At 41.1% G+C, this 27,721-nt stretch overlaps 1 protein-coding gene across 1 annotated transcript; it reads left to right on the forward strand.

Annotated features, from left to right (window-relative positions):
* CDR2 (cerebellar degeneration related protein 2) lies at positions 1–27,608 on the forward strand. Its single transcript, XM_053557638.1, has 5 exons — positions 1–852; positions 10,021–10,133; positions 22,975–23,123; positions 23,381–23,545; positions 25,796–27,608. Exons 1-5 carry the CDS (start codon positions 774–776, stop codon positions 26,658–26,660), a joined length of 1,371 nt encoding a protein of 456 aa, XP_053413613.1. The 5' UTR covers positions 1–773; the 3' UTR covers positions 26,661–27,608.
* The last annotated feature ends 113 nt before the right edge of the window (positions 27,609–27,721 follow it).

Genomic DNA, 27,721 nt, shown 5'->3' on the forward strand with positions numbered 1-27,721 from the left:
CCGAGAGCAAATCTGAGAGTCAAGATGCGAGAAGAGCCAACCGGACAGCCGACCTCGGGCTTCCGACACCCTTCGCGCCTCCCGCCGGCACCAGGCACTCCCCAAGACAACTGCCTACTGCTAATTGGAGGAGTCCTCGCCCCTCCGGCTCGCGCAGTGACTGTCCACAGTCTGAAAGCCTGGACAGACACCCACCACACTAGCCACCGCCGCCTCCACACCCCGGAACCCCAGACGCACTCCTGGAAGATTCCCTAGCCGGGCGAGGGGGCGGGGCCTTCGGCCGCACCCCTTCGTTTTTTCCCCTCCTTCTTTGTTTCTTCCGGAACCTCCATTGGCTGCTTGCCTGCGAGCCGCGGACCTTAGAAGAGATGCGATTGGACAAGGTGGCTGCCGCTCGTCTGGCGGCCCGCTCGCGATTGGTCGAGATGCCGCCGGGGGTTTGAATCGCAGTCCGGATCGGGGAGGGTGCTGCCTAAGTGCCACGTTGGGCCCGGCTGCTGTGTTGGGAGCCGGCTTAGGGCGCTTACCGGGGCACCGGTCGTTTAGGCCGTTGGGCTGCGCGAGGCCCGTCGGCAAGCCGTCGGGAGGCCGCGCTTCCCGCGGCGGCCGGCGGGTGCTGTTCTGAGGCGGCGCGGCGGAGCCTGGGCGGCGGCGCGTCCCGCCCCAGGGCGGCTCTGGCTGAGGGCGGAGGGGTCGGGGGAGAGCCTGGGGCAGCGGCTGAGGCGGGAAGGCGGCGGCGGGGGCCGCTGCCCCCGGAAGACCCGGCCGAGATGCTGGCGGAAAACCTAGTGGAAGAGTTTGAGATGAAGGAGGACGAGCCGTGGTACGACCACCAGGACCTCCAGCAAGGTGAGGGCGAGGTCGCTCTCTGGGGAGGCGGGCAGCCCGGCCGAGGAGGCCTCTGGTGCGAAAGTGAAAAAAGTTGCTTTTGCTCGAGGCTTCTTCCCAGGCAGGTGCAGGGAAGGTGTCGGGCTCACCTGGCGGCGGGGCTGGACTGCCAGCCCCTCCTGCCCGCAGGAAACCGGTGAGCGGGGCCCGCGGCCCTGCTAATGCGCAGCGCGGGGAATAATCCCTAACGCACGTTGAGTGCTAACTGCGCGGCTGGGACCGTTTTAAGCGCCTTCTGTGGATTAACTGATTTAATCCTCAGCGCATTCTGCCGAGGCAGAGAGGGCGAATCGGCATGCCCCGCTGTAAGTGGCAGGGCCGAGAAAGCCGCCGCTCAGCTTAGCTGACCCGCTGTCTCTCGGCGAGTCATAACAGCGCCTTTAATGGCCAGCGCCGAGGGTGAGCTGCTGCAGGTGGTAGTGGTTTTGCTATGTGGCAGGAACCGTACCAAGCGCCTTGCATACCTGCTCCAATTCGATCCGCACCATAAGTGTATATGAGAGAGTTGGCCGACTGGACAGTTCGAGGGTCTCAGAGACCCCTGACAAGAGTAACTTTTATTATCCCATTTCCCAGAAGAGGAAAGCAGAGGCTAAACCGATAAAGCCGCTTGCCCAAAACTAGGTGGGGGAGCAAGTGTTTTTGAACCTACAGAGCGGGAGGAGTAGTCGTCACTGCCCAAAGCCTATCTCTTCCTTACCATCCCAGTTCACAGCTTTTTTGGGGGTGGGGGCTGGGGGGGCGTTAGTTCACTAGATGCCAGATGAACTGATATGAGGGTGCTTGCACCTCTACCACTTTAACTTTCCTTTAAAAACAGGCCTGCTGGGGGTGGGGCCTTGGTGTGTGTCACACTTTATGGGGGCAAGGCATGATTGCAAGAGGGACTTTACCTAACAATTGCAATCAGTGTAACCTGGCTTATTGTACCCTCAATGAATCCCCAACAATAAAAATAAATAAATAAATAAAAAACAGGCCTGCTTTGGGTTTCTTGCTGATGATGTCTCCAGAGGATAATGGTAAAGTGCCATAGTGCAGCCCTCGGTTTGGAGTGCAACTGGGCAACACTTTTATAACTTGGTAGGCCCTTCACACAGTTGCGCATTTAATCCAATAACTATAGAGGTAGAAGTGGATACTGTCGGGTGAGCTAGGGTTCCACGTCAAACTCTAGAGCAGACCTTTTCGAAAACTACCATACCGAACACTGAATAATGCTCAGTAATTTTTCCAGATATCTTCAGTTTCTGCAATTTTGTGCAAGTCAATTCTTTTATCTCTAAACTTGTAATGAAAATTAACATCTCTTTTTTAGTTGAACATTAAATGATTGTGATTCTTGTTCATGCTAAACATTGAGCTTGAGGAAAAAAAGAATAAGTTGAATGACTCAAATGTAGAAAAGGAAAATAAAACAAGCACTTGTTTGGGGAAGAAGGTGACTTCTTAAAGGTAGTTCACCATTAACATTTGTATGGTGCAAGCTATTTAGCGGCTGCATTGAAGTATTAAAAGACCTGTTTTTGGATTTCCCCATAAGGATTGATGGCCTAGTTTGATACTTTCTCCAGGATTTATTAAGCAACCACTGTTGCAATTGCAACATTTCCCTAAGATTTAAGCAATTTGTATAATCAAAGCTAAGTATTTTTCTTTCCTCTATTTAAGAGGTATAACTTTTTTTTTTTTTTTTTTTTTTTTTTTTTGCAGTTTTTGGCCGGGGCTGGGTTTGAACCCATCACCTCTGGCATATGGGGCTGGCACTTACTCCTTTGAGCCACAGGCACCTCCAAGAGGTAGAACTCTTTACGGACAGAGAGCAAGCCCTTTGTTTGTATTACCAGCATGTAGCATAAAACTTAGAACATATTAAAGGCTTGACTTGAATATTTATTGAATTGAGCTGGGCACGGTGGCTCACACCTGTAATCCTAGCACTCTGGGAGGCCGAGACAGGTTTATTGCTTGAGCTCACGAGTTAAAGACCAGCCTGAGAAATAGCGAGACTCCGTCTGTACTAAAAATACCCTGTTTCCCCGAAAATAAGACAGTGTCGTATATTAAGGTTTGCTCCCAAAGATGCGCTAGGTCTTATTTTCAGGGGATGTCTTATCTTTCCTGTAAGTAGGTCTTATTTTTGGAAGATGTCTTATTTTCAGGGAAACGGGGTAGAAAAACTGAGGCAAGAGGATTGCTTGAGTCCTAGAGTTGGAGGTTGCTATGAACAATGATAATGCCATGGTATTCTACCCAGGGCAACAGCTTAAGACTCTGTCTCAAAAATGTATATATCTGTTGAACTGAAGTACTCACACGGGATTACTGTTTTCATGGCTCTCTTCTGTGGGGACCCTTAGTCCACACTGCACCAAGGAACAACCAGTTGTAACATTTCAATCTACTGAGAAGCAAATGGAGGTCATCTGGGTTGCACATGGAATTCTCTTTAACCTCTGATGACAATGAAGTTGTCATATGTTGAGGATTAACAAATATTAAAAAAACAGGTCTGGGTCAGGTGCGGTGGCTCACGCTTATAATCCTAGCACTCTGGGAGGCCGAGGCAGGTGGATTGCTTGAGCTCACGAGTTTGAGACCAGCCTGAGCAAAAGCAAGAACCTGTCTCTACTAAAAATTAAAAAAATGAGGCAAGAGGATCGCTTGAGCCCAGGAGTTTGTGGTTGCTGTGAGCTATGACGTCACTGCACTCTTACCCAAGGCAACAGCTTGACACTGTCTCAAAAAAAAAAAAAAAATCAGGTCTGAACCTCTTTACTGTCAATGTGCATTTCAAATTTGTGATCTTCAAAGAGCTTTTACATCCATTACTGCAGTGGACTTTGACATAACTCTGTTATAACCAACTGTGAAATAGGAATAGAATATTCGAAATTCTAACAATTGTGAATATAGCCTGGAAAAGAACAAAGGCTACCATGTAAATAAAAGGGTATCTTTCTGACAATTTTGCTAAATTATGTTAAAGAACTATTAAATGTCTAACAAATTTTAAAACATGTTCATTTCTCAAGAATTTACTATCTGCTCTAAGTCAGTATTCTGGGTACTGGAGCCACAGTGCCTATCCACATGATAGGATAGGCAGGTTTCCTCTTCTCGTGGAGTTGATAGGAATATGTTCATTAGAGAAGCCTGGAAATGCTACCTCATGGTATGTGCCCATTACAGTGCCTGACACACTGTAGGCCCTTAGCAGATGTTTGGTTTGGGAGCAGGTCCATCCTGTTAAACAGATTGCTTAAGCAAGTCCAGTGGGATTTTATCATGTATAGACATCTGTTCGTTTTTAAACATCCTCGCTATTAACTTACAGAGCAAAGGTTGAGGAGAGCTGTTGAAAACAACTTCGAAGATCGTGTTCTCAAAATCTTACAACTACAAAAAGTTTTCCTTTGCCAGTGGAAGCCATTATTAAAATAGATTGAATCTTTGTGTCAAGGTTAGCTAGGGCATTCTTTTTAAAATTAAAATTGCTGGAAAATTCTAACCTTAGTAGACTCTGGTCTACTATTCATACCTTGTTAGAAACATGTAAAGCTGCGTGTAAGCAGGAGGAGAAAAACCCTTTGCTTTCACAAAACACTTTGATGAAGAGACTGTCTTTGTCAGAGGGCTGGGTTGGCATGGTAGAAAAACTGACAATAATCTCTGTGGGTAAGATCTTTTCTGGGACAGCAGGAGCCTTCAGTGCAGGTAATGATGGGGCTTGCTTTGAAATGTGCCCCTGTGAACAAGGTGGAAAGACTTCAGAGACTGGATTTTCTTTCAGGCCAGCTGCTATTATAATTGTCCTTTGGTGAGCTGTACAAACTTAGAAGAAGGATTCAGGTCTGCAAAGAACCCTTAGTTTAAAGAGTCCTAACATTTCTTTTCAAGATGATTATATCTTCCTTGATGGAGCTAATTTGCTGAATCACTGGTTAGAGCACTATTAAAACTGGTACCATCATTTTTCTTGATGTTTATATTCAGGATTTTTGCTTTCCCAATCATAGTAACGTTGGCAACAGGACTTAAACAGAAGCGTCACCAAATGACACTTTTGACTTTGTAATAGGAAAAGCTTTCAGCCTTGATGTTACTGAATTACTGCTAGACTGCAGTTATAATAACATGGGAATACGAAGTCCTTGTGTTTTGTTTTGTTTTTTTAACTGAAGTAAAATAGGAAAAATAGAATACATGTAGCAGTGGGATTTAATGGTTTGTAAATTCTGGAAGGAGATCCTTTTAAAAAGGTCGCTCAGCTCCTACTGCCTATTTTTTGCTTAAGGAGTAGAGCTGAGTGAATATCTGGGGGTTCTTTGTTTGTTTTTTTTTTTTTGCGGGGCTAGGGCCGGGTTTGAACCTGCCACCTCCGGTACATGGGGCCAGCACCCTACTCCTTGAGCCACAGGCGCTGCCCAGTATCTGTTTAAAGTTAAAAGTTACATTAAAAATAGAATATTATTGGCTTGGCGCCTGTGGCTTAAGCGGCTAAGGCACCAGCCGCATACACCTGAGCTGGCGGGTTTGAATCCAGCCCAGTCCCACCAAACAACAATGATGGCTGCAACAAAAAATAGCCGGGCGTTGGTTGTGGCGGGCGCCTGTAGTCCCAGCTACTTGAGAGGTGGAGGCAGGAGAATCGCTTGAGCCCAGGAGTTGGAAGTTGCTGTGAACTATAACACCACAGCACTTTACCCAGGGGGACAGCTTGAGGCTCTGTCTCAAAATATATATATATGTATATGTATAGAATATTATTACCTGTAAAGATTCATTAGTGGAAGAATTAAACATATGAAGATATTGATATGTTGCAATTTTCAAGCCTGTAGGAAATCTATGGTATTTTTAGCGGCTGTCTGAGACAGGCCAGTTCAATAGGATTTAGAAAAGACAAGCTCTTAATGAAAAACCCTTATTATTATCCTTGTAGAGATGAACAGGTGTGCAAGGCTTCAAAAGTATATTATTTCCTCTTCTTTGTGCCTTAATTAAAAATATAAAGAACATTCAATATTCTCCTATTACCTTCACTAATTATTTAGAAAACCTTCTTGGGCTTACTGCCAGCCTTTGGCTCTTTTTGGTTATGGAAGCCAGATGCTATAAAACAGGAAACAAATTTTTTTTAAGACCAAAAAAAGTCCAGTGTCTTTAAGCTAACAGATGAAGTAATATCCTATTTTACAGTGTGACTTCACAGAAACTTTCTTCTATTTGAGACTTGACTTGCTAAAATTGTATCCTAAACATTCTATGAAATATTTAGGAGACTGAGACTTCAGGTTACTGAGCCAGATTGGGACCTTGTTTAATTGGAAATAAGGACAGATAAGGACAAGTCTCAAATTCTTATTTGGTTGGTTGCTATTTACTAGAGAGTGCTAAGCTCAGCATCTCTTTGTGTAGGAGCGAGAGAGACGTTCCTGGCTGCTGTGAAGTAGTGTAGGTAGTTTCATTACCGAATGAGAGTGGTTGATGATGGTCTCAAGTCACTGTTGATTCTGGGAGAGGTTTTGGCTCAGGCTTTGCTTGCTAGTTAAGAACGTTGGTGAAGGGTGGCGCCTGTGGCTCAAGGAGTAGGGCGCCGGTCCCATATGCCGGAGGTGGTGGGTTCAAACCCAGCCCCGGCCAAAAAAAAAAAAAAGAACGTTGGTGAGTCTCATCCTTCTCAGTCAGGAATTACTACCTTATGCCTTAAGAAAGAGAGACTTAAGTCATATCTAGGTAATATTTTTATGCTTTATCTTTAATACATTGTGTTGGCTTCTGTGTGGGTCTCTGTATACACATTATACACCCTGTGAGTACAAAATAATTTTTTTCTGGCACATCTTTAGCCATACATGATTCCTTTTTCATTTGGCGAAAACAAGACATGAACTTGCCAGTGGTTGTATGTGCTTTCACTGGCAGAGGTGACAATAAAAACCCAAACAGTTGAATGTTAGTTTCTTATTGCATCTATGAAAATAGGTAGAAAAGATTAAGTAATTGCAACTAGGGAAAAATTTGTATTCTCTCCCTCAAACAAAGAAATATGTGGATACCCCTTTCATTAGCGTTAATACTGTGCAGATGAAGATAATAAAGAATAGTGATGAAATTAAGAGTTAGAACCTGTTGACCTAGTAGTTTCTGTCTTATCTGTGACTCACCTTGTAGATTTGAACCAGTTAGTGTACAGCATTGTGCTTCAGGTTGTCCTCATCTGAAAAACTGGGCTAAATATCCTGCAAAGATATAAAGACTAATGTCTTCTGGATGCTTTGAGCTCTTTGTAAAGGTTCTGTGTTTTGTGAACACACGATGTTTTTTCATAGACTTGTTAACTAAATTCTTAATGTTATGCTAGTGATAGGTATTGTTAATCTCAAAATCACATCAGACAAGACCATAAGAGACAAGGAAAAAACAGACAAGGTGGAGAGAAGGTCACTGGAGAAAATGTATTTTAGCACTTATCTATACAGTGAACGTGTTAGCTTTAAAATAAGTATAAATGCTTTTAAATGATCTGCAGTGGTGTGTAATAAGGTTTGCTGCTTTGTTTCTACTAATCTAGTAAAATACTAATTATGCACTTTGAACGGAGGTTACCAGGTAACAAAAGTTGTTGCCACTTACTCTAGATTGTTTTACTGTCAATAGACATTAAAATTTGTCAGTCTGTAAAAATTAAGTTTAAAAATCATACGTAGTGAGGTTCCCTGTTTCATAATAAATATTTTTATTATTAACTAAAATTGCTTTCCATTGTATCTAGAAAGAATAAGATTCTAGATTTCTCTGCTGTGGCCTATAAAATCCTATATGGTCTGATCCCTACCTGCTTCTCCCACTTCATGTCTCCCACTCGCTCCCCATGCTTCTGTCATTCTGGCTGCTTGTAAATTTGTAGAGAATATTCCGGATTCTTTCCTGGCCCTTACACAGTGAGTTCCTTATTCTTCATGGTCTAGCTAAACTGTTGCCTTAGAACTTCCTGGTGACCACCCTTTCTAAATTGGGCCCTTTGTTCATTATCACCAAATCCAGGGTTTTTCCCCCTTTTCTCTCTTATACTTTGTATCAAAGTGATCAACAAATCCTTTACATTAAAAACATGTCAGAATTCTTTCTCCTCTAATTCATCTGCTACCCTATTCCAAGCCACCATCATCTCTCACCCAGATGATTGTAGTTAAGTTTGTCACTCTGCTTCTACCTTTGTTTCATTCAGTCTGTTTACATAAGTAGTCAGAGTAATCCTGTTAAAGCCTAGTGTACTGGGTGCCCTCTCTTTCAGGGTAAAAGCAAACTCTTGACCTCCTTAGGCCCTGAGCAAGTTGGCCAACCTTGGCATCCCTCTGATTTGACTCTTGCCCCCACTCCCTTCACTATCCCCCCAACACACACACACACATCTCCAGTCATGCGTCCTCCTGGGGTCTTTGCACTTGCTTTGTTTCTGTCTGGAATGCTATTTCCCTAGGTAAGATCTACATGGGTCACTTAGTTCCTTCACATCTTGATGCTAAGGGTGCCCTTGTCACATGTTCTTAAATTTCAACCTCCTACATCCACACTTGCCTTATACCTCTCCCTTGCTTTATTTTTTCTCTTCCATATTTATTGCTTTTTTTAATAGACAAGGTCTCACTCCGTCATAGTATCTGTCCCTATAGAATACGTGGGTCATTATGAAAGTTTCCACATACATAAAAATCAAGAAACATAAAATCTATGAGGATGGAAAGAAATGAAACCCTCCCATGTTGAAACTTGCATGGGTAAATCAGAAAGGACACTGTTGACTGTGTTTCTTGGAAGTGAAATAACGGACCATAACAGTCTCAAAATTTTAATAGTGTCTCACAAATATAAGCTCTGTGAAGGCAGGAATTTTTCTTATCTAAGTTCTTTATGGTTCCTAGGCACCATTCCAGTACATAGAATGGTGTCTGATTTTATTGAATGTGTACATGTGTGAGTGAATGGTGTTTATCACAGTTTATAAATTTACTCACTTGCTGCCTGCCTTCCTCAATCTGGAAACTTTGTCCATTTCATTCACTATTCTATAGCCAAAGCTTAGCATAGTCCCTAGCAACAAAAACACTCATTCAATGCTAGTAATACTTTACCTGTGGATTGTGGCTTAGTTTGTGTATTATTTCATTTGACTTTCAGTCTTATAGTAACAGGACAGTCATCTCTCTAACCAAGCATACTAAGTGTGGGGACTTTTAAAGTCACCATATTGAAAGTGTTCTGGTAAATGGTAGTCAGAACTGGACCTTAGACCTTCCTGGTCAGAGTACAGAATTTACTGTGCGATTTCAATACCTATGTTACAACTAGTGTCCTTTTTTGTATTGTTACTAAATTTTCATTTCTTGGATTGAGGACAATATAAACAGATCCTATCTTATGTGTGTATATGCCTACGAAGAGAAAGTTGAAAATGAGGTTTAAAACAAAATATGGTTCTGTGCTAAGTGGAAATATGAGCTGCTGACATGTAATTACCTCAGAAACCACATTGCTGCTTTGCTTTTCTGGTTTGTTCATCTTGCGAAAGGACATGAGAGATGTAGAAAAAAGACCTGGGGCAATGTTCTTGATGCTGATATATTTTTCTTCTGTGAGTTTAGTCATTTTAGTACCCTTAGGAATCCAGGATATGTAACAATAAACTTTGCTTTGTCAGCTGTATTCTCAGCAGCCACCTTCATGGAAACTTTAGAAATTATTAAAATATTTGTCTGTACTTTGGCCTAAGAGTCCATCAGAAAAAGTAGACTGTCAGGATATGTGTATGTTCATTCCATTAGCAAATAGTTATGATTTAAGAAGTCAACATGCTGAATGACCATTCCTGAACTAATGACTACATCTCCATAAGGAAGATTACTATTTTTTATATCCTATGAGTTCCTAAGAGGATACCTGCTTTAGAAGGCCCCAGTGTAACTGAATTTTATGAAGAACTCGGGTTTTCTTCTGTGCCATTCTACCTTCCACTGGCATCTGACTTAAATTATTCATGTATATTGGGATTTATTTGAGGGACTGGGTTATATAAAATATTGAAGTGAAATCATTTGTTATTCTAAGATTCATTTGTTGTGCTAGATCTCCAACTTGCTGCTGAGCTTGGAAAGACATTACTGGATCGGAATACAGAATTGGAGGAATCTCTTCAGCAGATGTATACAACCAATCAGGAGCAGTTACAGGAAATTGAGGTAATCAATAGGAGAGTTAGATTTTGAGACGTGACATGTTGCTGTTGTTAACACTAGTCATATACTGCTAAAGTAACACTTGCAGTTAGAAGCAGCATTTAATTTCTAACAGACTTTGAGAACAAGAACCATCAGTGAAATGGGGAGGTTGGTTTCTGCTTTCCCAACATTTTAAGTCTACTATGATGAACGAGATTGCTTTCTTCACCCTGGTGGAGTGTAGTAGAAGTAAATGGCCCAGTATTTGCCATTACATGAAGCAAAATGAAGCTGTATCACATTGAGTTTTTCTGGAGTTTTTTTTTTTTTTCATCTCCTGACTTCAAGTAATACTCCTGCCTTGGCCTCCCGAAGTGCTAGGGTTATAGGCATGAGCCACCACACCTGGCCATAAGTCTTTTTTTTTTTTAAATATGTAGTATTTAAGATATACAGAAAAGTATAAAAGAATAATACAATGAACACCCAAGTACCCACTACCCAGCTTAGGATAGAAAACTCCCACATGTTGAAGTTTCTTCTCTATACCTTCCTTGATGGTTTCTCTTTTCCTCCCATTACCAAATGCCATCCTAAACTTGGGTTTAGATAAAAAGTTAAAATACATAATACCTGATTTGATAATGTGTTTAAACTTTTTTGCACCATTCAAAGAATTAATTATAAAATACATGTTTATTTCTCCCTCTACAAGCTTGATTTATTTATATTTTTGGTGGATATTTTTCCTTAAAATATTACTTTTTGCCTAGTGTAACAAACTAAAATGAAAAATGCCAAAGACTTTAAAATGGAAGATACTGCTCTTTTATTCATTGTCCCACTCAAATAGTCCAGTTATGTGTAGACCACTTAACTATAAAGAAGATAATTGTGGATATTAACTGGTTGTCCATCCCTCCAGAACACCTATCTCCATGCCCAATCCCCCTCCCACAAAAAAGCTTTGCATTTTAAATTAGAAATTTTGACTGGGCGTGGTTGCTTATGCCTTTAATCCTACCACTCTGGGAGGCCAAAATGGGTGGATCGCTTGAGCTCAGGGATCCACCAGCCTGAGCAAGAGAAAGACCAAGACCCCATCTCTAAAAAATAGACAGGCATTATAGCAGGCGCCTGTAATCCCAGCTATTTGGGAGGCTGAGGCAAGACGATCATTTGAGCCTAAAAGTTTGAGGTTGCTGTGAGCTATGACACTAGGGCACTCTACCTGGGCAAAAAAGTGAGACTCTATCTCAAAAAAAAAAAAAAAAATTAGAAATCCTTGCCCCTCAGATTGATATAGTAGACCAAAGACTCATGTCTACGCATAGAAAAATGTAAAAGACCCTAGACCAGTGAAGCAGTTTATCATAATCAGTACTTCCTAAGCTCTGATTATTTACTGAAACAGGTGCTGGGAATTCAAACAAGTAGAATTAAATAGTCCTTGCCTTAGACCCAATCATGCTTATACAAATTGTAACTTTTAGGACCTGGGCATAGTGGCATGTACCTGTAATCCCAGCTACTTTGGAGGGTAAGGTAGAAGGATTGCTTGAGTCAAGGAGTTCAAGACCAACCTGGGGTGGTGCCCTTAGCTCAGTGGCTAGGGTGCTGGCCACATACACTAGGGTTGGCGGGTTGGAACCCAGCCTGGGCCTGCTAAAAACAACAATGACAACTGCAACAACAACAACAAAATAGCTGGGTGTTGTGGCTGGTGCCTGTAGTCCCAGCTACTTCTGAGGCTCAGGCAAGAGAATTGCTTAAGCCCAAGAGTTTGAGGTTGCTGTGAGCTGTGACATTGTAGCACTCTACCCAGGGTGACAGCTTGAGACTCTGTCTCAAAAGAAAAAAAAAAAAGACCAACCTGGGTAGCACAGGGAGACCCTGTCTTTTTTATTTAATTTATTTATTTATGTTTTTGGAGACAGTCTCAAGCTGTCACCCTGGGTAGAGTGCAGTGGCATCACGGCTCACAGCAATCTCAAACTCTTTGGGCTCAAGCTATTCTCTTGCCTCAGCCTCCCAAGTAGCTGGGACTACAGGTGCCCGCCACAACGCCGACTATTTTTTTGTTGCAGTTGTCAATCACTTGTAAAAGTTTTAAACTAACTCTTTACAGCACTTATTGGGGAGTTTTCCTGACTAGGAAAGTAATACATAATCACTTTTTTAATTTAGAAAAATATAAAGAGTTGAAAATCAAAAAATCAACTCTTACCACCCAGAGAAATTTAACTCTGACTTATTATGAAAACAGACAACTAGGACACTACCAAAGGGTATTTTGCAAGTAGAACCACAGGTGTTCTTTCAAAGAATGTTAGTGGGTTTCAAATACTCCTCATAAATATTAATCAATATTTTTGGTAAACATTGTTTTTAAGGTTAAAAAAAGATTAAATAAGCTATTGAAAGTAATGCTTCTGTTGGCTTCAGAGAAGCCTGTAGCCTTACTTCTTATCAGTGCTAATTTGAACTCCTAATTTTTTAAGAGTCACTCTGGAGTAAGTTTTTCCTCTCCTTGATGAGGGAAAGGAGAAGGGGAGAAAAGGTGCGGAGAGTAATGAGATCTGACACCATCAGACACAATTGGATTCACTTACACTTTCCTACGATCATGTAATCAGCCTGCAGCCTTGTGTGTTTGTTACGCCTGTGCTTAGACACTTGCACTATCCCCCCAGTTGTGCCGACTGCTCAAGGCATCTTTTCTTTCCAGAGTCTGTGCCTTCTGGAAGTTTTAAAACATTTTTGCTGCTCTTACTACATTTCTCAGTACTCTATAATGTATTATACTTATTTCTTGATTTGTTTTATTCTACTTTCCTCTCATTTCCTGTTGCAACTTGAAGATTATTCCTGTGTTTGTGGTCTTCTGCAAATAGTAGGTAATTGGTAAATACTTGTTAAAATCAGTTTCTAAAAGAGCATAAGCACTTCACAAAGCTCTCCCAGGAATTCCTAAACTATGTGTTTCCCTCTCTGGAGATTTTTAAAGAAGGTAAAAAGCACTCTTACCTTTGTGTTAGGAGATTCCAGTTTAAGCCCTCAATTTTATTTGCAAATAGCTAGAGAATTTAGGCATGTAAATTACCCCTCAAATCCTGTTTGCTCCTCTAGAGAATGGTGATGAGTGCTTGTACTACTTTGGTACAGGGCTGTTCTGAAGAGATGAGATTATGGATGTATACCCATGTTTTAAAAATTTTAATAATGAAAGAATCTTTAAAATTTTATGGATACATAACCATTGTATGTATTTATGTGCATAAAAGTGATGTGAAATTTTGATGCACGCATGACAATGTATAATGATCAAATCTGGGTAACTGGGATATCTATCACCCTCAAACATTTACCATTTCTCTATGGTGGAAACATTCCTAATCTTCTTTCCTAGTTATTTTGAAATATACAATAAATTATTGTTAACTACAGTCATGAAAAAAATCTTAATTCTGGAAAAAAATCCTCTTGGATTACTGGAAAGTAGATCTTAAAAACAATCTAAGCATTTAATAGTGGGATTATAGGTCTTTTTTTCATAATCATGCTTTTTTCCTCCTCTAAATTTCCTGCAGCAGAAATATATTACTTTAATCAGGAGAAAGATTTTTTCAAAGGTAATAGGAAATATTTCTTCACTACTGTGGAAGTTCATTTTGATGAACTAAATTCAGAGGATTTAGGCTATAATCCTTAATTTGAGGATAATCCCAACACTGCTTAACAGCCAAATTTCCATTTAATTTCTTATGTGTTTTTAGATTGGGTTGTATGTCTTTTCCTGCATTCCAGTTGGAAATAGGTGTTAATATGATCTGCTAGCCTTTGTTTTCTAAAGATTTGCTTCAGTTTCTGGGTGGCCTGTTTATAGTTTTTGTGTAAAACCTGAACCTTGTACTCACAGTTGAGGTGACATTCTACGTATATATTCCTAGACATTTCAACTTAGATACTTTTGCTATAAATTGACATTTTTGCCCACATTTCTGTCACCCTATGTTTCCCTTCTCTTTCTGCTGTTTAATATAGCAGTCAGATTCGTTTGAGGCTGTGTATCAAAGAGAAAACCAGAGAACCATCAGAATCATACCTATACCTTGAGATGAATGGTAGGAAATTAGCCAACCACTTTCCTTCTAGATTCAGGGAAAAAAAGAAAAAGAAAAACACTAGAAGTTTTAGAGACCAAGCCTTAATGCACAGTATCTGACTACACAGAGATATATGTCTTGCCTTATGTTAGCACTTGCTTAGAGATGTAATAATTTTTCTTTTAAGTTCCTGATCAATTTAATCAGACTTCTTCATAGGAATCCTGTAACCAATTCTTAGAGAAGTGAATGGTTTTTCTGATTAGTTTTGATTTAATATAATAAGATTAAACTCTTACCATTTGTTTTTTTTTTGTTTTGTTTTGCTTTTTGTAGAGACAGAGTCTCACTTTATGGCCCTCGGTAGAGTGCCGTGGCCTCACCCAGCTCACAGTAACCTCCAACTCCTGGGCTTAAGCGATTCTCTTGCCTCAGCCTCCCGAGTAGCTGGGACTACAGGCGCCCGCCACAATGCCCAGCTATTTTTTGGTTGCAGTTTGGCCGGGGCCGGGTTTGAACCCACCACCCTCGGTATATGGGGCTGGTGCCCTACCGACTGAGCCACAGGCGCCGCCCAACTCTTACCATTTGAAAATAGGCTCTCTGCCATTGTTTAGATCATCCTTAAAGCCAGGTATTCTAAGGCCAAAATATCACAAGTTCTTAAATGGTTTCACTGTGTTTTCTATCACAGGTTTTTGTATATTAAACAAGAGGAACTTTCTTTTGTTTAAAAAAATGACCTCTTTGGGGTGACACCTGTGGCTCAAAGGAGTAGGGCGCCGACCCCATATGCCAGAGGTGGCAGGTTCAAACCCAGCCCCTGCCAAAAACTACAAAAAAAATTTGACCTCTTTATACTTTGTTTACATATTGACTTGTTCTCTATATCTTGGCCACAACCATAATTTGAACCTTATACCTTTAAAAGGGAGCAATAACTTGGGATCCATATAGTAGCTGGTAGGAATTGTAAATGTCTTCCCTTCAGATTAGTGGGGGGTATTGGTGCCACGGGAATAAATACAGAGAAGGGAGAGAGAAGGCTCTTTTCTCAAGAGCACTGTTACGAAAACCCTTCTCAAAACCTTTCAATTAAATCTCATTTGGCAGTCTGAGTTCTGAGGCTGAGCACAATAAGCTGTTGTGAATAAAGATCTAGAAATTGCCAGTTAGCCAAAGATTTTCTAGTTCCTACTGTGTATAAGAAATGGACTAGATATACAAGAGCCTTCCCTTCTTAGAAAGAGGATGACAATAACAAACAATTTAGTTGATTTTTACTGTGTTACATTTTAAGAGAAATTACCGGGGTACCTTGGAAAGAGTGTTGCTTTAAACTAGGTGTTTTGAAATGCATTCTTGGACCATTTACCACAAAGCAGCTGTTTTCCAAAACTCAATGCTGATATGAGTATGTTAAAGTAATTGCCTATTTATTATTCTACAAATAGACAATAATGTTGGCATGTTCTTTTCTATTTGTCTATTAATGGGCCTGCTTCTTAGCAATATTAGAAGTGTTTTATAAAAGCAATTCATGTTACTTTTCTGGTCTTTTCATGGCATATGAGCAAAAAAAAAAAAAAAAAAACTACACTAATAAAAAAAAAAGGAAAAAAGAAAAGGCTCCCTGAAAGGTTATTTGAAATGAGGTCTGAAGGATGACCAGAATTTGTAATCTTTTTTTTTGCCATGGATCCCTTTGGCTGGATCCCTTTGGCTGTCCAATGGAGAGCTATGATGATCCTCTTAAAATACATAGAAGGCTGGGCATGGTGGCTCACACCTGTAATCTCAGCAGTTTGGGAGGCTGAAGTGGAAGGATTGTTTGAGAACAGAGGAGTTCGAGACCAGCTTGGACAGCATAATCAGACCCTGTCTCATCAAAAAAATTAAAAAATTGTCCCGGTATGGAAGTATTTGCCTGTAGTCTTCATTTGGGAGGCTGAGGCAGAAGGATCGCTTGAGCTCAAGAGGATGAGATCATTCCATTGTGCTCTAGCCTGAATTTGAATTATTATAATGGAAATCTGTTACATTGAAATACCTACCAAATATTGAAAAAAATACATCTGTAATATAGTAATGTAGCTATTAACACATTAAATGCCAAGATCCAGAAACGACTGTAATTTCAAATAGATGAATATAAGCAATAAATCAAGATTTCTGTAACTGCTATAATGTGCTATTTTCTTATTTCATATTCGTAGTGTGATATTTGTTGGCAATGAAGTCAGTTTACTTCTAGTACTACGGGTGATTTATTGTCTCTGTCAAAAGATAAAATTACATACCTGGGCCATGGTGGCATGGACCTGTAGTTCCAGCTACTTAGGAGGCTGAGGCAGAATGATGGCTTGAGCCCAGGAGTTTGAGGCTACAGTGAGCTAAGATCATGCCACTGCTTTTTAGCCTGGGTGACAGAGTAAACCTTGTCTCTAAAAACCAAAATGAAGCAAAAACTAATAAATTTAGTGTAAGGATCTCAATTGGCTTTTATTTTCAATTCTAGAATTGGGGAATACCTTATTCTGTAAAGTAGAATAAAATAGAATGAATATTCAGTTGAGCCCAGCAGGGCATTGTGGCTGGCGCCTATAGCAGCTATTCAGGAGGCCGAGGCAAGAGAATCACTTGAGCCCAAGAGTTTGATGTTGCTGTGAGCTATGATGCTATAGTACTCAAAGTGAAACTCTGTCTCAAAAAAAAAAAAAGGGGGGGTGTGACAAAGTGAAACTCTGTCTCAAAAAAAGAAAGAAAGAAAGGCAGCGCCTGTGGCTCAAAGGAGTAGGGTGCCAGCCCCATATGCCGGAGGTAGCAGGTTCAAACCCAGCCCCGGCCAAAAACTGCAAAAAAAAAAAAAAGAATACTCAAATGAGCCAAGCAGAGGAGATTGGTTTTATAGACAGAAAAGGGCTGAAGAAAGCAGAAATAGTCAATAGAACATTGGTTGTTCCAAAGTTAATTTCCCTATAAAGGTTAAAGCAGGGCGGCGCCTGTGGCTCAAAGGAGTAGGGCGCCAGCCCTATATACCAGAGGTGGTGGGTTCAAACTCAGCCCCGGCCAACAGCTGCAAAAATAAAATAAAATAAATATATAAAAGTGGGTGGTACCTGTGGCTCAAAGGAGTAGGGCACCCCCCCATATGCCAGACGTGGCGGATTCAAACCCAGCCCTGGCTAAAAACTGCAAAACAAACAAACAAACTATATATATATATATATATATATATATATATAAAGGTTAAAGTAGAGGGGATTTTCTTATCATGCTGGCTAAAACTGGCATTTGGTTATTATCTGTCAGCCCAAATTCTCAGGTCAAGTAAACAACTTAGTTTCAGTTTAGTGACATGGAACTTCACCGTGAGTGACTCCATTTTGGTTTAATTTGTTGGGCCTAGTACTGGAGCTCAATCCAAACCAATGGCTTTCTATGAATTTTATTTAATACCTCCATTCATAATTTCAATTAGAAGTAAGCAAAAATGAGTCCAGCACAGCAGCTTATTCCTGTAATCCTAGCACTTTTAGAAGCTGAGGTGGGAGGATCACTTGAAGCCAGAAGTTCAAGACCAGGCTGAGTAGCATAGAAGGCCCTTTCTCTACAAAAAAAAAAAAAAAAAGAAGAAGAAGAATTAGCCAGGCATGCTAGTGTATGCCTGTGGTTCCAGATCCTTGAGAGACTTGAGGCAGGAGGATTGCTTGGATTCAGGAGTTTGAGGTTGCAGTGAGCTTCAAGCATGCTACTGCACTATACCCTAGGCAACAGAGCAAGGCCCTGTCTCCAATAAAAGGATAGCAAAATGAATTACTGGATTAGATGGAGCCAGCCAGGAGAATTGCATCTTTGGGCATAGGAAATAGTAGGAAAAAAAGACCCTAAAGGAGGGAGGAGCTGGACTTAGTCTGGGACAACTCTAAAATTTGGCTGTGAAGTAAGAAAAAAATCAATAACAAATGAAGGTAGAAAAATCATTTAAGAAACAATTGGGAAAATAATAATGCTAAAACGTAGTAGATGTTAAGGAATTATTGGAGGTTTTTTCTATAAGGAATTGTGGTTATGTTAAAATGAAAAAGTCTTATCTCTTAGAAGAAGAAAGATGTATACTTGAATTAAGATTACTTGGATTTGCTTTGAAGTGATTGCTGATGAGAATAGAGAAGTAAGGTTGGCTTTGTGTTAATAATTGTTGAAACTGGATGATTACCCACAATAGAAAGTTTTAAAATGTGGCAGAGGAAATTAGCCACGTGTAGAAAGTTAGTATTTGCGCGGATTGAGAAGTTAGCAAGGAGGACTGAAGGTTAAAGTAATTAGTTTGTAATTTCAAAGAATTAATGATTGTAAGAGCATCAAAATAGTCAGGCATGGTGGCTCACACCTGTAGCACTTTGGGAGGTTGAGGTAGGAGGAACACTTGAAGTCGGGAGTTTGAGACCAGCCTGAACAAGAGCAAGACCCCATCTCTAAAAAATCCCAGAAAAATTAGTTGGGTGTGATGGGAGGTACCTGTAGTCCCAGCCACTCAGTAGGCTAAGGCAGGAGAATCCCTTGAACCCAAGAATTTGAGGTTGCTGTGAGCTATGATGACACCACTGCACTCTAGCCTGGGAGAAAGAATGAGGCACTGTCTCAACCACCCCCCGTCAAAATATAACATGGCAAAGAATGCTGTGATACAGTTAAAATTCACTAACCTAATCTTAGTAAATAACTGCATAAGCTAAGTCCTAAGAAGGGAAAATGTAGCATTAAGTTTAAGAGTGATCATTTATCCCAGTGAATGCTTGTTTCATAGACCCAAGAGAGAGACATAGGGTCAGAGGAGGGGACTTCTGGGATTCTGCATGTCCAAGATCAACATTTCTCTACTAAATGTGATCCATGAACTACTCACACTAATAGCACTAGGTTATTTGCTAAAAATGCAGAATCTTGGTTCTACCCCTGTTTCACCGAGTTAGCATTGTGGAGGGAAAGGAACCCAGGTTCCTATACGTTAATAAACCTTCCTAGTGAATTTTAGCACATGTAAGGTTGTGAAAATTACAGATAAAAGATGACAATAGCTACTTCCTATGGAGCAATTTTATATGCCAGATACCATGCTGTACTCTTTACATATATTAGCTTTATATATATTAATAATCTGCATATATAGGGGAAGAAAAAGAAGTTTTTTCAACTCTCATGAGTTCTTAATTAGAACAGACCCCTGTAACAAAAGGCAGATTAACCAGAGAGAAACAGAAGTTTATTGACATGTATATTTCATATATACACATGAGAGATACCCAGTGAATAAATAATTTTCAAAACAATATGATTTCCAGTTTGTAAAGCATTTTCAACAAAGAATGGTAAATTTTTAGGGAAGTAACAAGACGAAGGAAAAGTGTGTCTAGGGGCAGCAGCTTACGGGAAGGCAAATAAATGGTAGGTAAAGGAAACTAGCAAAGCTTCTTAATGTGGATTCCTTTCGTGCTATCTTCTGGCCCATAAGGGCCTGAAGTGTCATCAGTGGTTAACCTTTGTTCTCTCTGACAGAGAGGGAGACGGCAGGATACCTTTTGTCTTTGTGCCAAAAAAGCATATTTTGAAGTGACATGTCCTAGTCTCTCCCATGCATACATTAATCTTTGTAGCCTTATAAGGTAATTGATAAGGAAACCTCACTCACTTTAGAAAAATTAAATTACTTGCTAAAGGTCACCCAGTTATAAATGTAAAGCAGGACTTCAAATTCTGACTCCAAAGCCCCTCTTAGCTACTGTACCACTGCCTCCCATCGGATTCTTTGATGTTGTGCCAACCACAGAAAGATGTCCATTCATGTATTGGCCTTATACATGCCCTTTGTGGGGCAGATGTGTCCTATGTAGAGGGTGTGAATATTGCAGTCACTAGGGCAGGAATAGCTCCTATTGTAAATTATTTAGGTGTCTGGTTTATGCATTAACCTTTTTTAAGGTTGTTCTGAATCAGTCCAGAAGAATACTTGAAGCCTGTACTTTATAAAATAGCATGCACAAATTCTGCAGCTAAGATATATATATATTCCTGTGATTCTAAACCTTATTGCCACTGTGATATTCCTGAGAAATTGCACATTCCCATCAATGACAGGTACTAGTATTGCTAGCCAGAGAGCGGGATTAAGGGCCTACTTCTGTAGTTGAAAAAACTTTGCCCATGAACATTAGTGATTGATTTTCAAGGGACCAAGAGAAGCTGGGCAGGATTGAGGCAGTGAAAAATAAACAGGCTTTTACAGGTCCCTGCTGTGTGCTCACTTACCTCATTTAATCCTGTCACTTCTATACAGTAGATACTAACAATCACTTATCAATTCCTAACCCCGAAAGCTCTGTAAGCCAAGATTTTTTTAAGTTTGCAGAATTTGCATTTGGAAGCAAATTCTGACTTGAATTGATGTGAGGCTGTTTATAATCTTTGTTCATACTTTTGATGTAGGCATATTAATGCTTGATTACTGTGATGCCCAAACCTCACAGTTGATATTACAAAGTATAAGGTATATGTAAGCTACAAGTGCCATGTTGTCTTTCTAAAATTCAAGGAATTTTCCAAAACACTTTTGGCCCCAGGAGTTTCAGATAAGAAAGTTGAAGGTAAAGACATTAAATGTTCACTTAACACATTGCTGCTGAGTTATGTTTTAATTCTTTACATAAGAGGCCTTTGAATATCATGTAGCTCATTCTTTGAAAAATTTGTCATTTGGCCTTGCAAATACTTGTATAGTCATAAGAAACCTCAAGAAGAGTATTTTCTGGCTTAATACCCATAGATCAATGGTTACAGCACCAGCCACATATACCAGGGCTGGCGGGTTTGAACACCACCTGGGCCTGCTAAACAACAATGACAACAACAAAAAATAGCTGGGCATTGTGGTGGGTGCTACTTGGGAGGCTGAGGCAAAAGAATCCCTTAAGCCCGAGAGATTGAAGTTGCTATGAGCTGTGACAGTATGGCACTTCACTGAGGGTGACATAGTGAGACTCTGTCTCAAAAAAATAAGAAGAATGCTTTCAAAGTCAAGTCCTCAGTCTATTATCACTTCATCATCAGTAATACCTCAAACCTCTTTTTTCCTCTTTCTGATCATGTCCATGGAAATATGAATAATTCATTTGGAATACCTCTGTTTTAGCATCTTTGGGTAGAGTTGAGTGGGGGGATCAAGTTGACGACACTGCAGCATTAAGATTGTGATTATTAAAAAAATTTAAGGGCGGCCCCTGTGGCTCAAGGAGTAGGGCGCTGGTCCCATATGCCGGAGGTGGCCGGTTCAAACCCAGCCCCGGCCAAAAACCACAAAAAAAAAAAAAAACTGCTCTGGGCGGCGCCTGTGGCTCAACGTGTAGGACGCCGGTCCCATATGCCGGAGGTGGCGGGTTCAAGCCCAGCCCCGGCCAAAAAAAAAAAAAAATTTAAAAAAATAAAAAGATTGTGATTATTGGCTCGGCGCCTGTGGCTTAAGCGGCTAACAAGCCTGGGCCCGCCAAACAACAATGACAGCTACAACCAAAAAATAGCCGGGCGTTGTGGCAGAAGCCTATAGTCCCAGCTACTTGGGAGGCGGAGGCAGGAGAATCACTTGAGCCCAGGAGTTGGAGGTTGCTGTGAGCTGTGATGCTATGGCACTCTACCGAGGGCGACAGTTTAAAGCTCTGTCTCAAAAAAAAAAAAAACAAAAATTGTGATTATTCCTCTTTATCCTTGGCTATTTACAAACCAGTATTATATACTCTAGTAAATAATCTAATTTACTAGAGTAAAATTTGTTACAAATAAAGAGGATAATAGTGATGTAACATTCTCATAGAACTAAGAAAATAGCGATCTGTGAAGAATAGTAAGCTAAAATATTTCTTTCTGGTTAAATCAATGTACTTTTCACTACTTTATATCTAGAATGCCACACTCAGAAAACAATTGTATGCTAAGTGAAAATCACCTGATGTCATCTTCTTTAAGCTTTATTTCTGTTAAACCTGTATTTTTGTTTAAAGTTTGGTCATGCTTTTTTTGTTCCATCCTTTTTTTTCTCTAGAGGAATTATCATGTCTCACTAGATTTTTCGTTGAATGTTAGTTTTATGTATGTTATGTGTTTTGTAAAATTAGACCAGCCTCATGATACACAGAGATATTGGCAAGAATTAGGGGAACTAAGCATTAAAGGATAGCCTGTGCATGTTTCCTATTGAGAGAGGCATTGGGATTTAAAGTCCTTTTCATAAAATAAGCCTGTGGTATTATGGTTTAATAAAAATTATTTGGTCATTGTCTCTGGTTCCTGGCATAGAGCTCCTAAACCCTTGGAATTTCTTTTTTTTTTTTTTTTTTTAACCCTTGGAATTTCTTGATAGGATGGGGACTTTGTCCCCAGAGGAGCTAACCATGTGGTTGGAGCATTGGAATTATTGATCCCATCCCCCAATCTTGGAGAGTGGAGAGGGACTGAAGCTAGATATGTTCACCAATAATGCATGTGTAATAAAGCATTCATGAAACTCTGAAATGGGGCTCAGGGAGCTTCTGGATTGGTGAACAAATGGACTTGCTGGGAGGCTCGTGAGCCCAGAGCTGCAAGCGTTATGCTAGCCTCTATCCTCACACTAGTTTGTGTTGGAGAATCAGAGAATTGGTGTTGGAACATTGCAGGTGTCTCATCATCTGTTTCTGTCACCCTGTCCCAATCATCTTCTCTTACAGTATCTGACCAAGCAGGTGGATCTTCTGCGGCAAATGAATGAACAGCATGCAAAGGTTTATGAGCAATTAGATGTCACAGCAAGAGAACTGGAAGAAACAAATCAAAAGCTAGTTGCTGACAGCAAAGCCTCACAGCAAAAGATTCTGAGGTAAATTTTCTAGAATTTATGGAGGAAGCCCCAGGGGGAGTTATTTATTATAAACTATTAATAGAATGTGGCTGCTGTGAGTTTGGGTCAACATGGGGTAAAGTTTAACTTAATTCTTTTTGAGAGTGGAGATTAACCAGAAGTCCTTTCCAATTAAGAAAGCCCAGTTTGAGTGGCTTGCACTTAATCTCATCTCACCTCTTTTGTCCTTAATCTAACATGACAAGCAGCAATTGGCTTCTGTCTATTCTTCACAGCTTGACTGAAACAATTGAATGCCTGCAAACCAACATTGACCACCTCCAGAGCCAAGTGGAGGAACTGAAGTCATCTAGCCAAGGGAAAAGGAGCCTGGGGAAGTGTGACCAGAAGAAATCAGCACCTAGTTTCTCCTGTCTTAAAGAGCTGTATGACCTCCGCCAGTAAGAGTCTGCCTTTCTGTGGATTTACAAGCAGGGACTGTCTCATGTCATTGACACATTCTGGATTCCAGTAAATTAAAACTACCATTTTAAGAAACAACCCTTAGGGCGGTGCCTGTGGCTCAGTCGGTAAGGCGCCGGCCCCATATACTGAGGGTGGCAGGTTCAAACCCGGCCCCGCCAAACTGCAACCAAAAAATAGCCGGGCGTTGTGGCGGGCGCCTGTAGTCCCAGCTACTCGGGAGGCTGAGGCAAGAGAATCGCTTAAGCCCAGGAGTTGGAGGTTGCTGTGAGCTGTGTGAGGCCACGGCACTCTACCAAGGGCCATAAAGTGAAACTCTGTCTCTACAAAAAAAAAAAAAGAAACAACCCTTAGCTATTAAACTACCGGTGATTTGAACAAAACCACTTAACTTAAACATGCAAATTATAGAGTTCTTGGGTATTAGTTATTCTGTGAAAAATTCTTTTCAAAAGTCTTCAGAGCATTTATTTCAGTGATTTTTAATGTGTTAAATCGTAGTTTAAATTAAGATGAATTACTTCCTATAGATTACAGGTTTGGGGGTTATTTTACCTTAGTGTGAGGGGGAAAAATGGAAACTTCAGTAAAACAAAAATCCAGGAAAGCACTAGTTTTTTTAACCTAAAGAAATGCCTTTATGAGTTTGAATATGTAAGAACTATTTATTGAACACTTACCATATAGCAAACTCTGCCAGTGTTAAGAAATGATGGTCAAGGCTCATCAATGAAGACTCTTGCCTTCATGAACCTTCAGTCTAATGGAGAGGCAGGCAAGCAAAGAAAACATAAATACGGGCTTGGTGCCCGTAGCACAGTGATCACGGCGCCAGCCACATACACTGAGGCTCACGGGGTCAAACCCAGCCCAGGCCAGCTGAACAACAATGACAACTGCAACAACAACAATAAAAATAGCTGGACATTGTGGCGGGTGCCTGTAGTCCCAGCTACTTGGGAGGCTGAGGCAAGAGAATTGCTTAAGCCCAAGAGTTAGAGGTTGCTGTGAGCTGTGACGCCACAGCACTCTGAGGGTGACATAGTGAGACTCCAAAAAAAGAAAAAAGAAAACACACAGTTACAGGTTGCCTATGACTTAACAGGAGAGACCAGCTGATCCATTTTGTTGTTCTCAGCCTCAGCTGTCCATCAGATCACCTGTGGTGTTTTTCAAAACACGAATACTGGTGGCTCATGCCTGTAATCCCAGCACTCTGGGAGGCTGAGGTGGGTGGATCACCTGAACTCACGAGTTTGAGACCAGCCTGAGCTAGAAGGAGACCCTGTCTCTAAAAGTAGCCAGGCATTTTGCCCAGCACCTGTAGTCTCAGCTACTTGGTAGGCTAAAGCAAGAGAATTACTTGAGACCAAGAGTCTGAGGTTGCTGTGAGCTGCAACACCATGAAATTCTACCAGGGGCGACAAAGCGAGACTCTCTCAAAAAACAAACAAACAACACAAATACTGGGTGGCGCCTGTGGCTCAAGGAGTAGGGCGCCGGCCCCATATACTAGAGGTGGCGGGTTCAAACCTGGCTCCGGTCAAAAAACTGTTTAAAAAAAAACAAAATACCAACGCATTTCCTCAGGCACAAATAAATTTCTAGATGTGTGTAAAAAGCTGCCCGGGATGTGCATCCTTGGTTAAAAATTGCTACTGCATTGGTTCTCAATCTTGGCTGTGTGTTATGAATCACTTGGAGAAAAATCCCCAAATCCAGGTAGCAAACCAGTGAGGTTGAAATCTATAGGATTGGACCTAGACATAGGTTTTTGTTGTTGCTGTTTTTTGTTTTTGGAGTTTTTTCTTTTTTTTTTTTTTGGCAGTTTTTGGCCGGGGCTGGGTTTGAACCCACCATCTCTGGCATATGGGGCCGGCGCCCTACTTCTTTGAGCCACAGGCACCGCCCATACATAGGTATTTTTTAAGGCTACATAGTGATTCTGGTCTGCAGTTGAAGGTTGAGGACCATTCTCTTTCTGTAAAGTAGCTGTAAGGAAATAGATGTTGTATTGTACTTTTAATGTTAAAAAAAAGATTAGTCACAAAAATTAAGTTTGCTTTCATGTGTTTATTTACCAACCTCATCTTAGCTACTCCTCTCAAGTAGCTAAAAAAAACCAGTCACTCTCACAGCTCCTCTGAAATATTTAGTTGAAAAGAATCAATAGTCTTCCTCATTTCGTTGTCAGGTGACCTATATTATTTCAACATTCTTTCCCATAGACACTTTGTGTATGATCATGTGTTTGCGGAGAAGATCACATCCTTGCAAAGTCAGAGAAGCCCTGATGAAGAAGAAAATGAGCACTTGAAAAAAACAGTGACAATGCTGCAGGCCCAGCTGAGTTTAGAGCGGCAGAAGCGGGTGACTATGGAGGAGGAATACAGGCTGGTGCTGAAGGAGAACAGTGAACTGGAGCAGCAGCTGGGGGCCACGGACGCCTACCGTGCCCGGGCACTGGAGCTGGAGGCTGAGGTGGCAGAGATACGGCAGATGTTGCAGTCAGAGCACCCATTTGCGAATGGGGTTGAAAAGCTGGTGCCAGACTCTCTCTTTGTTCCTTTCAAAGAGCCCAACCAGAGCCTGTTGGAAGAGATGTTCCTGACTATTCCGGAAGCACAGAGAAAGCCTCTCAAGCGCAGTAGCAGTGAGACAATCCTAAGCAGCCTGGCTGGGGGCGACATCGTGAAAGGCCATGAGGAGACCTGCATCAGGAGGGCCAAGGCTGTGAAGCAGAGGGGTATCTCCCTTCTGCATGAAGTGGACACTCAGTATAGTGCCTTGAAGGTAAAGTATGAGGAGCTACTGAAGAAGTGCCAGCAGGAGCAGGACTCTCTGTCCCACAAGGCTGTGCAGACCTCCAGGGTGCCAACCAAGGACCTGACTGGAGGCAATGCCCAGCTGGAGCCCATCACTGATGGCTGGGAACTGGCCTCTATCACCCCAGAACCCATTGGTTCCCCCACCACCACACCACCTCCAGAATACAAAGCGCTCTTCAAGGAGATCTTCAGTTGCATCAAGAAAACTAAGCAGGAAATAGATGAACAGAGAACAAAATACCGATCACTCTCCTCTCATTCCTAAATGAACCTCTAGCTCTGCTGTCATTTGCCTATTTCCTATCATCTCTCTTTCCCATTCATACAAGTGTTTCTCGACTCTAAAGCCTGATGTTGCTCATGACATCTGCCTCATTGCTTTGGGTGTTTAGCAAAGGCATGCAGTAAGGATTGGAGGTGGCTACTGATGTCTGTATGGTCCCCAGGAAATCCCATGACAGACTGGCCTCTGGCTGTTGTACTGATTAAACTGCAATTCCTGGCAAAGAACCAGTGGAAGGAAGATCTATACTTCTAAAGAAGTAGGCCTGGAGTTAGTTCTAAGTATGGGGGGAGAGGGCAGAAGTGGAACAAACCTGATCCTTAAACACAGCTTCTCAAAACTATATACTGTCAGAGGGCTGCCAAAGTAAAATCTCTTTTGCAAACACTACTGGATACTGTGAATTCATTAAGAAGAATGTTCAGGAGAAAGCAGGGGTCTAATCCAAAATGTCATTAGCAAATACTCCAAGCTCTTGAGTTTTGTTGTAACTATTTGCTACCATTTGAACTGTGACTGACAGATAATCCAATATATCTAAATCCAGCTGAATAAATTGAACTGGCAATCTTTGGTTTGATCAAAGTTAGCTTGTTAGCATATACCTTAGAGGGTCTGTCTCCATCCCCACATTCAAATATTTTTACTCAAATCTGTAGCTTTTAGGATAGGTAAATATGTAAATCTTTAATCCCTTTCTCAAATTCAAACCCCTTCCTCTCCTACATGTCTGAGCTGGCTAACTTGCCAGGCACAAGCTGCTCTTGCTCATTTCTTACCATTCCTGTAAATGTTTTTGACTTGCTGCAGAAATTGCTGTCTACTACTATATTAAGTAGTATTGATGTTCTGACTGTGGAAATATACTCTCACTTGCATACTTTTAATTTAAAACTATTTAAGAACTATGGTTCTGATTACCGTATGTATTTTTCTTTTCTTTTTTTTTTTTTTTGTAGAGACAGAGTTTCACTTTATTGCCCTCGGTAGAGTGCCGTGGCGTCACACAGCTCACAGCAACCTCCAACTCCTGGGCTTAGGCG

Source organism: Nycticebus coucang, chromosome 12 (assembly GCF_027406575.1).
Source record: "Nycticebus coucang isolate mNycCou1 chromosome 12, mNycCou1.pri, whole genome shotgun sequence".
Taxonomy (NCBI): domain Eukaryota; kingdom Metazoa; phylum Chordata; class Mammalia; order Primates; family Lorisidae; genus Nycticebus; species Nycticebus coucang.

Excerpts from the sequence above, each read along its gene's own strand:
- CDR2 (XM_053557638.1), top strand. The coding sequence starts at position 774 with ATGCTGGCGGAAAACCTAGTGGAAGAGTTTGAGATGAAGGAGGACGAG. Across the intron at positions 853-10,020 it reads CCACCAGGACCTCCAGCAAG|ATCTCCAACTTGCTGCTGAG; the intron begins GTGAGGGCGAGG and ends TTGTTGTGCTAG. Across the intron at positions 23,546-25,795 it reads GAGCTGTATGACCTCCGCCA|ACACTTTGTGTATGATCATG; the intron begins GTAAGAGTCTGC and ends TCTTTCCCATAG.